Below are 13534 nucleotides of genomic sequence, written 5' to 3'. Positions count from 1 at the left end.
AATTTATGTAACACGTGTGGCTCATTGTAGCAGCACATGGAGGACCAATGATTTATGCTGTCAATGATCTGTTGCTGGAACTACTTTAGAACATTCATGCAGCACTTTGAAATCCATCACTAAATTCATTCAGTCACATAACTGGCAACAAAAGGGCTGCAAAAGTACAAGTTTAAAAATAACTTCTAACTCCCTGAAGCCTCACTTGGCAGATGCTTCGCACAGACCAGGAGAGCCCTAAGTTCAACTCCTGGCAGTTCTTGGCATGGGTGTGGTGTTAGTAGGAAAGAAATAACTTGCATTTATATGGCACCTTGCACATCCCCAAATGCATCACAGTCAGTTTAGTGTTTTTGAAGTGTAGTCTGTTGTAATGTAGAGAAACATGGCTGTCAATCTGCGCACAGCAATGAGCTAAAGAACCAGGCTGAGGGATAAGAATTGGGAGAATGCTCCTGCTCAATGCATAATTCTATGGCTTCTTTTACATCTATCCAAGCAGGCAAATGGCACCTAATCAGAAAGACAGTACAGCACTCCCTGAATACTGTAGTGAATTATCAGTCTAGATTTAGTGCTCAAGTCTCTAGAGTGGGACTTGAACCCTTGACCTTCTCAGAAGCAAGAATGCTAACACCAAACCAAGGCTGGCACAAACTGCAACTGGGTTTCGCACCCCTGACTATGAAAGTGGGAAATAATTAGCCAGGATTCCTGCTCTTGATCATTCTTGCTGGAGTGTTTGCATGCATGGAAATTAGGCATGGACGGGATCAGTTGTCTGTAACATCCCTGCTTAAAGTTAGCGTGTTGACATTTATGGTCCACATTACCCCAAGGTGAATGGGCATTTGGGGGAGGTCCTGGATGGTGTCTGCTGTCCTTAGAATTTCACCCCTGCATGAATTAACTCTTTTTTTGCTGGAGATGCGGAGAGATTTTTTTTAAAAATCCATTCCTAAAGCATTCTGAATGTAATTGGCTTATAATCAACATTTCTCTACCATGATGGTAAGGGCTGTTTTGTGTAAGCTCTTGTTTCCCTAAAGCTTATAACCAGCAATTCTAAAGAATAAAAAGGGAAAATCAGAAATATCAACAATTGTAGTGGTGTCACTATTAAAGATGTTTAGAATGTATTGGATAAATTAGTAGGGTTCGCGTTCCCTTTAAACATGCTGGTTACATGTTGGCGCTACCTTGTGTTGTCTCATCATTAGTAGTATGTGGTGTTCTACCTATAGCTCCCCTTTCTTTCATGTTAGTTTAGGTCCTAGCTTCAGGCAGAGATGTATGTCATCCATTCCAATTGGTCTATTTCCACTCGCTATTTTGACCACATTAGTTATGGTGTAGAGTAGTATCTCCTTGTTGCTGATTTTCAGGGTTTTATTAGTCACCCTGCTGAGTGTATGAGTGAAAATAAGAAAGGAACACCTGTGTACACCTGTACACTTCCCACAGGCCAGGTGGAAAGATGCATCAGCAGAAGCTAAGGACCAGGTTATCCATGTCCTCTTGGCCAAGTAATAGCTGTGACCCAGGGAGAAATTAGTTCTTTAAAAGAATGAAGAGGAGACAATCTAGAATCTGTATTAATCCTCTTCATCATTGTCAAGGAAGCTGATTTTGCATCAGAGTATATTTAATAACTTTTGAAAGATATCCATAGCTACAGTCCCATGTCTGATGGATCTGCTCACTGGAGAATAGCACTTCCCCACAGGAGTTGACAAGCACAATGTTCAAAGCTCATCTGGAAGCTAGCATACAGGTACAGGAGGTAGCAAATAATGTATGGTCTTTGTGTGGAACTAAGAAATAGAAGCTTGTGCAGCGATTGTAGGTTCTGTTTTTCTTGCACACTCTGACTGGAAGTCAATACCTTCAGAATGGAGGGGAGAAAATTGGTGGAGGGAAAAAATACAAATTGTAGTAGTAGTGATGGTATCAAAGATAAAAGATGTTGTAGTAGGAAGCACTCAGTCATCAACCAGTCAATCAGGACAAACTGAATTTGTTCATTTGATTTGATGTTAAGTGAGGTTGAGTCAAAATTGTCATTTCCTGAAAGTCTTTCTTCAAAGATAAGGAGGATAAAATGAATCATGCATGTTTCTTTTCGCTCTGTTGTCTTCCTTTTTAATGTGCTTGTCTTGTTGGATTCCAGGTGCTCATGAGCTGAACTGCCAGAGGAACCCACTGATCATAAATGTCACTTACAACCACAGCCTCCCCTTCTATAAGACGGCATCAATGCTGCTGAACCTGTCCTCACCACTTATAGCTGTCTCTGGGGTAGCTCTGCGCACATACAGTCTTTTGAATTCTCTCACCACGTCCAACTGTGCAGAGCAAGAGGGATACAAGAAACACAAGCACAGGTACTACTTCTATACTCCTGGCTGTAAGTCTTTTATAATTGAGCCCTTTTTAATAATTCACATGGTGAAGACTTGTTAGATTTGGGCACCTTATGACAGCATCAAGTATTTCCAGGTTAGGCATAACAAAGGTCGGATGTAGAATAATACTCCACTACTCTGCTGCAATAAGTATCTAAAGAACTGCCAAGATATATGATGTTTTCCCATTTCTCGGCCAAAATTAGTTGAGCATTAAAGGCATTTTTCAGTGGCGTCTGCTCCTTCTGTGAACTGGATTGAAAGTACCCAAACTCATTCTATATAGGACCCTTACAGCCAGCAGATAGAGAAGACTGTCATCCCATCAGCTTGAGCTGGTTTTAAACCTATATCCAAAGGTTAAAGGCTAGTGTCTCATGCCTTCCACCACCCAGTCTCACAGATTCAACTTTTAAAATGTAAAGTGACACAGAGTTCTGTAAATCCATCCTTTTCTTCAGACAGCAGCTTAAATAAATGTAATCTGCTAGAATTGACTGGCTTTCGATCTTATCTGAATCAATTAATGTATACTCCAGCTCATCGTTAGACTCAGTATGCAACTTAACACAAGTTTTGCATTTAACCTTCAAATCACAAATATGAGGCCAATACCGGTGATGTGCTGATTACTTACACTAACCCTCCAAACCAGCAAGCCAAACTTATTTCCTTTGCCTCTAGTAATGTTCAGTCACTAAGTTCCACCATTCATTGAATGAACCAAATAGAAACAATCCACCCTGCAAAGTCTCAGCTTGGATTTTAGATTAACCCATTACATCCCATCTCTTTTATAGTTGTGCACAGTGTTCCTATGGTCAAGACTGGTGTGAAACATTGTCAGTGATTCACGCGACTGTGAACTGCACTGTGGGCAACAACGTGCAAGTGGAATGCCATGTAGCCTGTGCAAAAGGATTGTCTTTGAAGACCATATGTGGCAAAGACCTGGTTCCTCTTCAGGTAGGTGTTATATACCTCCATCTAAAGGAATCATGTTAAGTTTGTTAAGAGATGGAGTAAGGAAAAATTACCTTAAATTTGGGATAGGATGCCATTCGGAGGGATAGAACCAGAAGCAGTACTAAATGAGTGGGCTCAACTGCTTGACTCTAATCCAATCATGCTAGGTACTGAGTCCTTGGATAAATGAGTGTACGCTCTCCAGAACACCTCCTGGTAATGCTTTCCAGCGTCTGTCATCTCAATTCTTTTAATATTTTACAATGAAGTAGAAGGACTTATACAAGGTAGCTTGGCCTTGGCCATTCATTTTAATGGTCTAAGCTGCCAAGTCCAATGCCACATACCAGACTCATTCATCACCAATTACATAATCCAGGCTTTAGCAAAAAGACATGACACCCTTTCGGCTGTCTCACCATCCAAGTCGCTGACAGTTCATTGTAGACTGGAGCTGTCCCTGCCTGCAGCTACTTTGTTCTTGTAACCTCTGATGGACTTCTCAGCCTGGAATTTTGGGCATAGGCTGGGGAAAACCTTCCACTACATGCCCAGGAACTCTGAGCTGTGAGTTGTGTATTTTCCACACTACAAGCTTCAACTGCATTAGGATTTGCAGTTCTGGTCGCCACACTATAGGAACGATGCGATTGCACTGGAGAGGGTGCAGAGGAGATTCACCAGGATGTTGCCTGGGCTGGAGCATTTCAGCTATGAAGAGAGACTGGATAGGCTAGGGTTGTTTTCCTTAGAGCAGAGAAGGCCAAGGGGAGACCTGATAGAGGTATACAAAATTAGATAGGGTAGATAGGAAGAAACTTTCTCCCTTAGCGGAGGTGTCAATAACCAGGGGGCATAGATTTAAGGTCAGGAGCAGGAGGTTCAGAGGAGATTTGAGGAATCAATTTTTCACCCAGAGGGTGGTTGGAATCTGGAACACGCTGCCTGAAGAGGTGGTAGAGCCAGGAACTGTCACAACATTTAAGAAGTATTTAGATGAGCACATAAAATGCCATAGCATACAGGACTACGGACCAAGTGCTGGAAAATAGGATGAGAATAGATAGGTGCTTGCAGGCCGGCACGGAAACGATGGGCCGAAGGGCCTGTTTCTGTGCTGTATAATTCTATGACTCCACGAGTTGTTGAAGAAAGTTGTCCTTCTCCTTTTCCCAGTGTGATCCTCAGGCATTGCACCATGTTGAGGCTGATGTCCATCAGGTGCTCATTGTATTGTCCAATGATTACCTTGAAGACCCCAGTTGATTCATGCAAGGCTTCAATACAGTACATGGGAGCATCCACTGCCACATCTCTGGTAAATCCAATGTTTAAGATTGTGAATAGAGTGTACTAGATCCCCACGTGAATTTGCCAAACATCATATCATCATGGTCGACACAAAGCATTAGTATTGCAGTCTAAATTTATCCTAAAATTCATCTCCCTTGCTTGAAATAAAACTTGATTAAATCACAACTATGTCCTGTGTCTCCTTTTCTTGACTATGACAGTTTCTTTCTTCTCATTTCATGTAAAATGTTCATATATAACCCAATGTGACTGCAAAATTTGATTGTGATTTCTAAAGAATGTCTGGCATGAAATGTCCCCTTTGGTTTGCTTTTCTACTGAGGGCCTTGTCTAATGTAGCATATAATTTGGATGACAGCAGTTCACAAATACATATATAGGTGGCACAGTGGCGCAGTGGTTAGCACTGCAGCCTCACAGCTCCAGCAACATGGGTTCAGTTCTGGGTCCTGCCAGTGTGGAGTTTGCAAGTTCTCTCTGTGACCACGTGGGTTTCTGCCAGGTGCTCTGGATTCCTCCCACAGCCAAAGACTTGCAGGTTGGTAGGTAAATTGGCCATTGTAAATTGCCCCTAGTGTAGGTAGGTGGTAGGAAAATTGAGGGAAGGTGGGGATGTGGTCGGAAATATGGGGTTAATGTAGGATTAGTATAAATGTGTGGTTGATGGTCAGTACAGACTTGGTGGGCCGAAGGGCCTGTTTCAGTGCTGTATGACTCTGTATACATTTGTCATAACCATAAACTTTTCAACATAAGAAATAGGAGTAAGAGTAGACCATATGGCCCTTCATGTATGCTCCACCATTCAATATGATCATGGCTGATCTTCTGCTTCAACTCCACTTTCCCACTCACTCACCATATCCCTTGATTCACTGAGAGACCAAAAATATGTCTGTCCCAGCCTTAAAGATATTCAACAATGGAGCATCCAGTACCCTTTGGGGTAGAGAATTCCAAAGATTCACAACCCTTTGAGTGAAGAAATTTCTTTTCATCTTAGTCCAAATGATCGGCCCCTTATCCTGAGACTATACCCCCATGTTCTAGATTCCCCAGCCAGGGAAACAACCTCAGTGTCTTTCCTGACAAACCCCTTCAGGATCTTGTATGTTTCAATGAGGTCACCTCTCAAAACATTTGTATTAGCTATTGACATTGTGAAGGCTCCAGGTTTCTGGGTGTCACAATAGTCTCAATTAACACTTGCTGTAAATCTTGATATTCAACTTTTTTGATGAACAGTCATGGATAGTCCAGGTGACCTAATTTCCCGCTCGTCTGAGTTAATTAGGTTGTCTCTTCCTGAGGAAGCAATTGGTTAGGTGTCAAGCAAAGAGATCAGATCTGAAAACTGAGATCTTTGCACCCAGTGAGGAGCTATCATAATAATCTTGGCTGCCATATGTATTGTATTATGCCTTTCTCTTTTCTCCAAAATACAAAGTAGGAAAAGGACACTTGCAATAGCAATTCCAGCTTCCTTTGCATCCTGCTTGAAGAAGGAAAGGCTTTCATTTATTTGGTATCTTTCACGAGCTCAAAAAGTCCTAAATTGCTTTACAGCTAATTAACTACTTTTTGAAATGTAGTCACTGTTGTGATAGAGTTGGAGTCCTGTGATGTTATATGGAGCAGAAACAGGGCTCCTCTCCTTGCCTGTGCAGGAAGGTTTGTTGTGACTTGGGATTCAGTCACACTCTTGCTGATGGGATCTGCCATTATTGGCATTTTTAATTGAGTGAGTGCCTACAGTCGGCTTTGCAAAATCTGTTGAACCTGATCTATACACCAACAAGCTTAATTACTGTGCCGAGCAATATCATACCCCAAGGAGGTGGAAGACCAACTAATCATTGATAGTCTCTGATGTACCACTGGATTTTCTAGGGAGATCAGATTCGTGGGCCTAATTTCTTTTTGCAAATAATGTCTTCATTGAATGAGAAAATCATCTGTTTCAGTGATGGAGCAAGCGTAATTTCTGTGGATCCACTGCCCCCACTCCCTTTGCTTTGGGTGGCATATCTGCTAGCAGGTCCTATTGAACAGATCTCATGAATAGTCTGGCATGCTGGTATAGAAAGTTCCAAAGTACTTAAATAAATCTTTGCTTTGATCTTTCTTCAAACACTGATAAATGCCAGCTGGAGGAATATGCTGGCAGGGTTTACTAAACCCTGGACAATCTGGTACCTGGCTCTTATGCTCTTATCTTGGGAAGATTCCATCTGGGAATTCTCCAATTTTGCTAGGTGCCACAACTACTTGTTGCTGGGCCTAAGCACTGGACCCTGGACCTCCTTAAATGTGGTGACTAGACAGATCTCTTAGTCTGCCCCTGAGACGGTGCTTGCAACCTAAGCACTGATGTTGATATGTAATCTTCACAGATAAGCACCTAATAAGTTTGCTAAAATCAACATGAAAGAGAATATGTTATTACTGGTAACTTGCCTGCTTCTTGTAGCCTTAAGAACTTTAGAATTATTGTACTGCAGTTGAACTGCAGAACCCTCTGCATAAAACTGATGCTACTATTTCTTGCATTGTGGTCATCTGATGACCTCTTGAATGATCTGCCAATGTGGAGATCATTCGATTTTGTTGTTGTATGAGCAAACTGTTTCTGAAATGAAATGTCATTGTTCCTACCAGTCTTGTCCTTTGTCCTAGAATTGACACAACTGATGCTCAGTGATGCAATGCATAGGCAGCTAGCCCCTGCTGGACCAATGTGAATGTTGTTATGAGCAGCTCCCATCACTGCCTAATAACTGACCTACAAAGCTATTGGCGAGACCTTGTGCTTGGACAATGCAGTCTTTGATCTTAGTGAAGACTTTGATGCCTGATAAGTCCGACACTGATCAGTTTGACTGGGGTCAGTAAATGCACATGTGGTTTGCCACGAAATGTTGTTTGGATCAGCCTTGCTATGAATTGTAGGTAAAAAGAAAAGATTTTAAGATCCATCAAAAGAAAAAGCAAATAAAAAATCAACTAAAACATATGTTTTACACCAAAGTGTTTAGAATTTGTTGATCATAGAATCATAAAAAAATTATGACCAGAAGGAAGCCATTCGGCCCATCATGTCCATGCAGTCGCGAAGAGCTACCCAGCTTCAAGTTCATTACGTTCTTGGCAATGTAAGGTACTTCTGCTTTGGCTGGCCTGGAACCATTCATGTTGGCAGTTCTATAGCTATAGGAAAGATCTTGCCGAACACAAACTGCATACATCCAGCACATGGCATATAAGCGATAATTTCCCAATTTTTTAAAACTATAAATAGAATTGTTATCTAAACAGTTGTAAGTTCATGTCCAGAGGGCAGAGCTCACAGAATGTTCCTCAAACAACTTTACAAAACATGACACAAAGTTGGAACTAAGGCACGTGATTGCAGATGGCAAGTGGACCTGCATAGTGTATGGTAAAGGCAAGTAATGTAAAAAATGAATACGGTAGTCCTCCCTGCAGACTGGTCATGTTAAGATGAAGAACATTGCGTAATCTTCTCCCGTGACTCACTCTTTCCTAGGACCTGAGAACTACTGTAGTCTCTATTTTATTTCAGGCCTCTTTTCCTGATATGGTCTACAAGCTTTCGGGCAAGCAGTTTATCTGGTTTTCATTCCTCTTTTCATTATTGGCTCTGCATCTAGGATTCACAATGGGAAAACAATTCCTTTGTGTTTTTAAGTTATCAATCTGATAAAGGGCAGAAATCCAGAAATGGCAATGAGCAACTAATAGTTTTGAAGTGTTTGTGCTGAATCTTGATAAATGAATATGTGGTTTGCCAAGAAATGATGTTTGGATCAGTCTTTCTTATGAACTGTAGGTAAAAAGAAAGGTTTTAAGATCCATCAAAAGAAAAAGCAAATAAAAAATCAACTGAAACGTATGTTTTACACAAAAGTGTTTAGAATGTAATAATCATAGAATCATAGAAAAATTATGACCAGAAGGAAGCCATTTGACCCATCACGTTCATGCGGTCACAAAGAGCTACCCAGCTTAATCCCATCTTTTTACACTAGGTCCATCACCCTGCAAGTCACAGCTATTCAAGTAGACATCCGAGTAACCTTTTAAATATGGTCAGAGTTTCTGCCTCTACTGCCCTTTCAGGCAGTGAGTTCCAAGTCCCTACCACCCTCTGGGTGAAAAAATGTTTCCTCATCTCCCCTTTAATGCTTCTACCAATTACTTTAAATCTATGCTCCCTGGTTTTTGACCCCTTTGCTATAGTAAATAGGGCATCCCAATTTATTCTACCTAGGCCCCTCATAATTTTATACAGCTCAATTAAGGCACCCCTCAGCGTCCTTTGTTCCAAGGAAAACAACACAAGCCTATCCAATCATTCCTCATAGCTAAAATTTTCCAGTACTGGCAACATCCTCGTAAATCTCCTCAGTACCCTCTCCAGTGCAATCACGTCATTCCTTTAATGTGTCAACCAGAACTGTACGTAGTACTCAAACTGTCGTCTAACTAGCATTGCAAACAGGTCTAGAATAACCTCTTCCATATTCTATGCCTCGGCTAATTAAGGAAAGCATGCCATATGCCTTGTTAACCATCTTATTGATCTGCCCTGCAACATTTAAGGATCTATGGACATATATGGGCGGCACAGTGGTGCAGCGGTTAGCACCGCAGCCTCACAGCTCCAGGAACCCGGGTTCGATTCCGGGTACTGCCTGTGTGGAGTTTGCAAGTTCTCCCTGTGTCTGCGTGGGTTTTCTCCGGGTGCTCCGGTTTCCTCCCACAAGCCAAAAGACTTGCAGGTTGGTAGGTAAATTGGCCATTATAAATTGTCACTAGTATAGGTAGGTGGTAGGGAAATATAGGGAGTGGTGGGGATGTTTGTTGGGAATGTAGGATTAGTATAAAAATGGGTGGTTGATGTTCGGCACAGACACGGTGGGCCGAAGGGCCTGTTTCAGTGCTGTATCTCTAATCTAATCTAAAAAAAAATATTTCAAGGTCTTTCTGTTCCTCTGCTCTACTTTATTTTCTTTATTCATTACGGGGAAGTGGGCATCGCTGGGTAGGCCAGCATTTATTGCCTAATTTATCCCTAATTGCCCTTGAGAAGGTGGTGGTGAGCTGCCTTCTCGAACTGTTGCAGTCCTTGGAGTGTAGGTACACCAACATTGCTTTTAGGGAGGGATTTCCAGGATTTTGACCCAGTGACAGTGAAGGAATGGCGATATAGTTCCAAGTCAGGATGGTGTGTGGCTTGGAGGGGAACTTGCAGGTGGTGATGTTCCCATGCATCTGCTTCCCTTGTCCTTCTAGTTGGTCGAGGTCGCAGTTTACAAGGTGTTGTTAAAGAAGCCTTGGTGCGTGGCTGTAGTACATCTTGTAAATGGTACACACTGCTGCCACTGTGCCTCAGTAGTGGAGGGAGTGAATGTTGAAGGTGGTGGATGGGGTGCCAATCAAGCGGACTGCTTTATCCTGGATGGAGCCTCTTGAATGTTGTTGGAGCTGCACCCATCCAGGCAAGTGAAGAGTATTCCATCACACTCCTGACTTGTGCCTTATAGATGGTGGACAGGCTTTGGGGAGACAGGAGGTGAGTTACTCACCGCAGAATTCCCAGCCTCTGACCTGCTTTTGCAGCCACAGCATTTATGTGGCTGGTCCAGTTCAGTTTCTGGTCAATAGTGACTCCTAGGGGATGTTGATAGTAGGGTATTCAGTGAACGTAATGCCATTGAACATCAAGGGGACATGGTTAGGTTCTTTCTTGTTTGAGATGGTCATTGCTTAGCACTTATGTGGTGCGAATGTTACTTACCACTTAGCAGCCCAAGTCTGGATGTTGTCCAGGTCTTTCTACATCGGGACATAGGGTGCCTCAGTATCTGAGGAATTGGGAATGGTGTTGAACGTTGTGCAATCATCAGCGAACATCACCACTTCTGACCTTATGATGGAGAGAAGGTCATTGATGAAGTAGCTGAAGATGGTTGGGCCTAGGACACTATCCTGAGGAACTCCTGCAGTGATGTCCTGGGTGTGAGATGATTGACCTCCAACAACCACAACTGTCTATGCGCTAGGTATGACTCCAACCAGTGGAGAATTTTCCCCCTGATTCCCATTGACTCCAGTTTTGCTAGGGTTCCTTGATGCCATACTCAGTCAAATTCTTCCTTGATGAAAAGGGCAGTCACTCTCACCTCACATCTGGAGTTCAGCTCTTTTGCCCATGTTTGGACCAAGGCTGTAATGAGGTCAGGAGCTGAGTGGTCCTGGCAAAGCGCAAACTGAGCATCAGTGAGCAGGTTATTGCTATGCAAGTGCCCCTTGATAGCCCTGTCGATGACCCCTTCCTTCACTTTGCTGATGATCGGGAGTAGAGTGATAGGATGGTAATTGGCTGGGTTGGATTTGTCCTGCTTTTTGTGCACAGGATATACCTGGACAATTTACCACATTGCCGGCTAGATGCCAGTGTTCTAGCTGTACTGGAACAGCTTGGCTCAGGGCATGGAGTTCTGGAGCACAAGTCTACAGTACTTTTGCTGGAATTTTGTCAGGGCCCATAGCCTTTGCAGTATCCAGTGCCTTCAGCTTTTTCTTGATATCACATGGAGTGAATCGGATTGGTTGAAGACTGGCATCTGTGATGCTGGGGCCTCAGGAGGAGGCCGGGATGGATCATCAACTCTGCACTTCTGACTGAAGATGGATGCAAATGCTTCAGCCTTATCTTTTGCATTGGTATGCTGGATACCCCCATCATTGAGGATGGGGATGTTTGTGGAGCCTCCACCTCCTGTCAGTTGTTTAATTGACCACCACCATGCACAACTGGATGTGGCAGAACTGCAGAGCTTAGATCTGATCCATTGTTTGTGGGATCGCTTGGCCCTGTCTATCACATGCTGCTTCCACTCTTTGGCATGCAAGTAGTCCTGTGTTGTGGCTTCACCAGGCTGATACATCATTTTTAAGTATGTCTGGTCCTACTCCTGGCATTCCCTCCTGCACTCTTCATTGAACCAGGGTTGGTCCCCTGGCTTGATGGTAATGGTAGAGTGGGGGATGTGCCGGGCCACAAAGTTACTAATTGTGGTTGAATACAATTCTGCTGCTGCTGATGGCCCTCAGAGCTCATGGATGTCCAGTTTTGAGTTGTTAGATCTGTTTGACATCTATCCCATTTAGCACAGTGGTAGTGTCACAGAACACGATGGAGGGTATCCTCAATGTGACTACGGGGCTTGTTTCTACAAGGACTGTTCGCTGGTCACTTTTACAATACTGTCATGGACAGATGCATCTGCAACAGGTAGATTGGTGAGGATGAGGTGTAGTAGGTTTTACCTTCTTGTTGGTTCCCTCACCACCTGCTGCAGACCCAGTCGAACAGCTATGTCCTTTAGGACTCGGCCAGTAGTGCTGCTACTGAGCCACTCTTGGTGACAGTCATTGAAGCAGCAGGCATACTTAAAAATATGGTGTCAGCCTGGTGCAGCTACAACACAGGATTACATGCATGCCAAACAGTGGAAGCAGCATGCAATAGACAGGGCTGGATTTGCCATCGTCGTTTCCAGTCGATGCCGGGTGGTCGATCCGGTTTCATTCCTTTTCTTAGATTTTGTAGGGGTTTGATGGCTTGCTAGGCCATTTTAGAGGGCATGTAAGAGTCAGCTACATTGCTGTGGGTCTGGAGCCATGTGTAGGCCAAACCAGATAAGGATGGCAGATTTCTTTCCCTAAAGGACATTAGTGAACCAAATGGGGTTTTTTTTTACAACAATCGGCAATGGTTTCACGGTCTAGACTAGTTTTTTAATTCCAGATTTATGAATTGAATTCAAATTCCAACATTTGCCGTGGTGGGATTCAAACCTATGTCCCAGAGCATTAGCCTGGGGCTCTGGGTTACTAATCTAGTGACATTACCATTCTGCCATATCCTCCCCTTACTCATTTGCAAGCTTCATTATCATGCCCCCAACATTTGAGTCTATATCATTAATTAAAACGAGAAAAAGCAAGGGACTGAGTACAAAGCCCTGCAGAACCCCCAATGATAACAACCTTCCAGGCACAAAACAACCTGCCAAATAAGCCAATTTTGGATCCAATTTGCCACACTCCCTTGGATCCCAAGGGCTTTTACTTTTTTGAGCAGCCTGCCATGTGGGATCTTGGCAAAAGCCTTGCTAAAATCCACTTAGACCATATCCACCAGACTGCCCTCATCGACCTTGTCACGTTTCAAAAATTTCAATGAAGTTAGTCAGACATGACCTTCCCTGAACAAACCCAGGCTGACTTTCTTTGAGTAATCTATGCCTTTCTAAATGAAGGTTTATGCTGTTCCTCAGAATTGATTCCAATAATTTGCCCACAATCGAAGTTGAGTTAACCAGCCTGTAATTACTCGGATTATCCTTTCCTCCCTTTTTAAACAACAATACAACAGTTGTCCAGTCCTCTGGCACCACTCCGGTAGCCAGGGAGGATTCAAATATGATGGTCACAGCCTCTGCAATTTCCTCCCTTGCTTCTTTTAATTTCCCGGTAATGATTTCATCTGGACCTGGCGAATTATCTACTTTCAAAGACAGCAAATCTTTTAATATTTTCTATCTTACAATGTTTATCCCATCAAATATTTCACACTCGTCCTTAAATATGACACCATCATTGGCCCCCTCTTTTGTGAAGACAACTGCAAAGTATTCATTAAGAACCTTACCCACATCCTCCACCTCCACACTTAGGGCTGGATTTTATGGAGCCCCCTGAGATGGGGTTGGTGTCGGGGGTCCCATAGAATCATGACGGATGGCACGGGGGGCAGA

General features: G+C 43.1%; 1 protein-coding gene across 1 annotated transcript in view; it reads left to right on the top strand.

The window, feature by feature from the left end:
• pappa2 (pappalysin 2) overlaps positions 1 to 13534 on the top strand; it is a 573700-nt gene that overhangs the window by 380867 nt on the left and 179299 nt on the right. Inside the window, exons 13-14 of the mRNA XM_068036526.1 lie at positions 2171 to 2384; positions 3206 to 3371. Of these exons, the coding sequence (XP_067892627.1) occupies positions 2171 to 2384; positions 3206 to 3371 (380 nt within the window). The remainder of the gene's footprint in view (positions 1 to 2170; positions 2385 to 3205; positions 3372 to 13534) is intronic.

This window comes from Heterodontus francisci, chromosome 8 (genome assembly GCF_036365525.1).
Source record: "Heterodontus francisci isolate sHetFra1 chromosome 8, sHetFra1.hap1, whole genome shotgun sequence".
Lineage (NCBI taxonomy): Eukaryota > Metazoa > Chordata > Chondrichthyes > Heterodontiformes > Heterodontidae > Heterodontus > Heterodontus francisci.
Note: the sequence above shows the minus strand (reverse complement) of the source record. Positions and strands in the feature narration are given on the sequence as shown.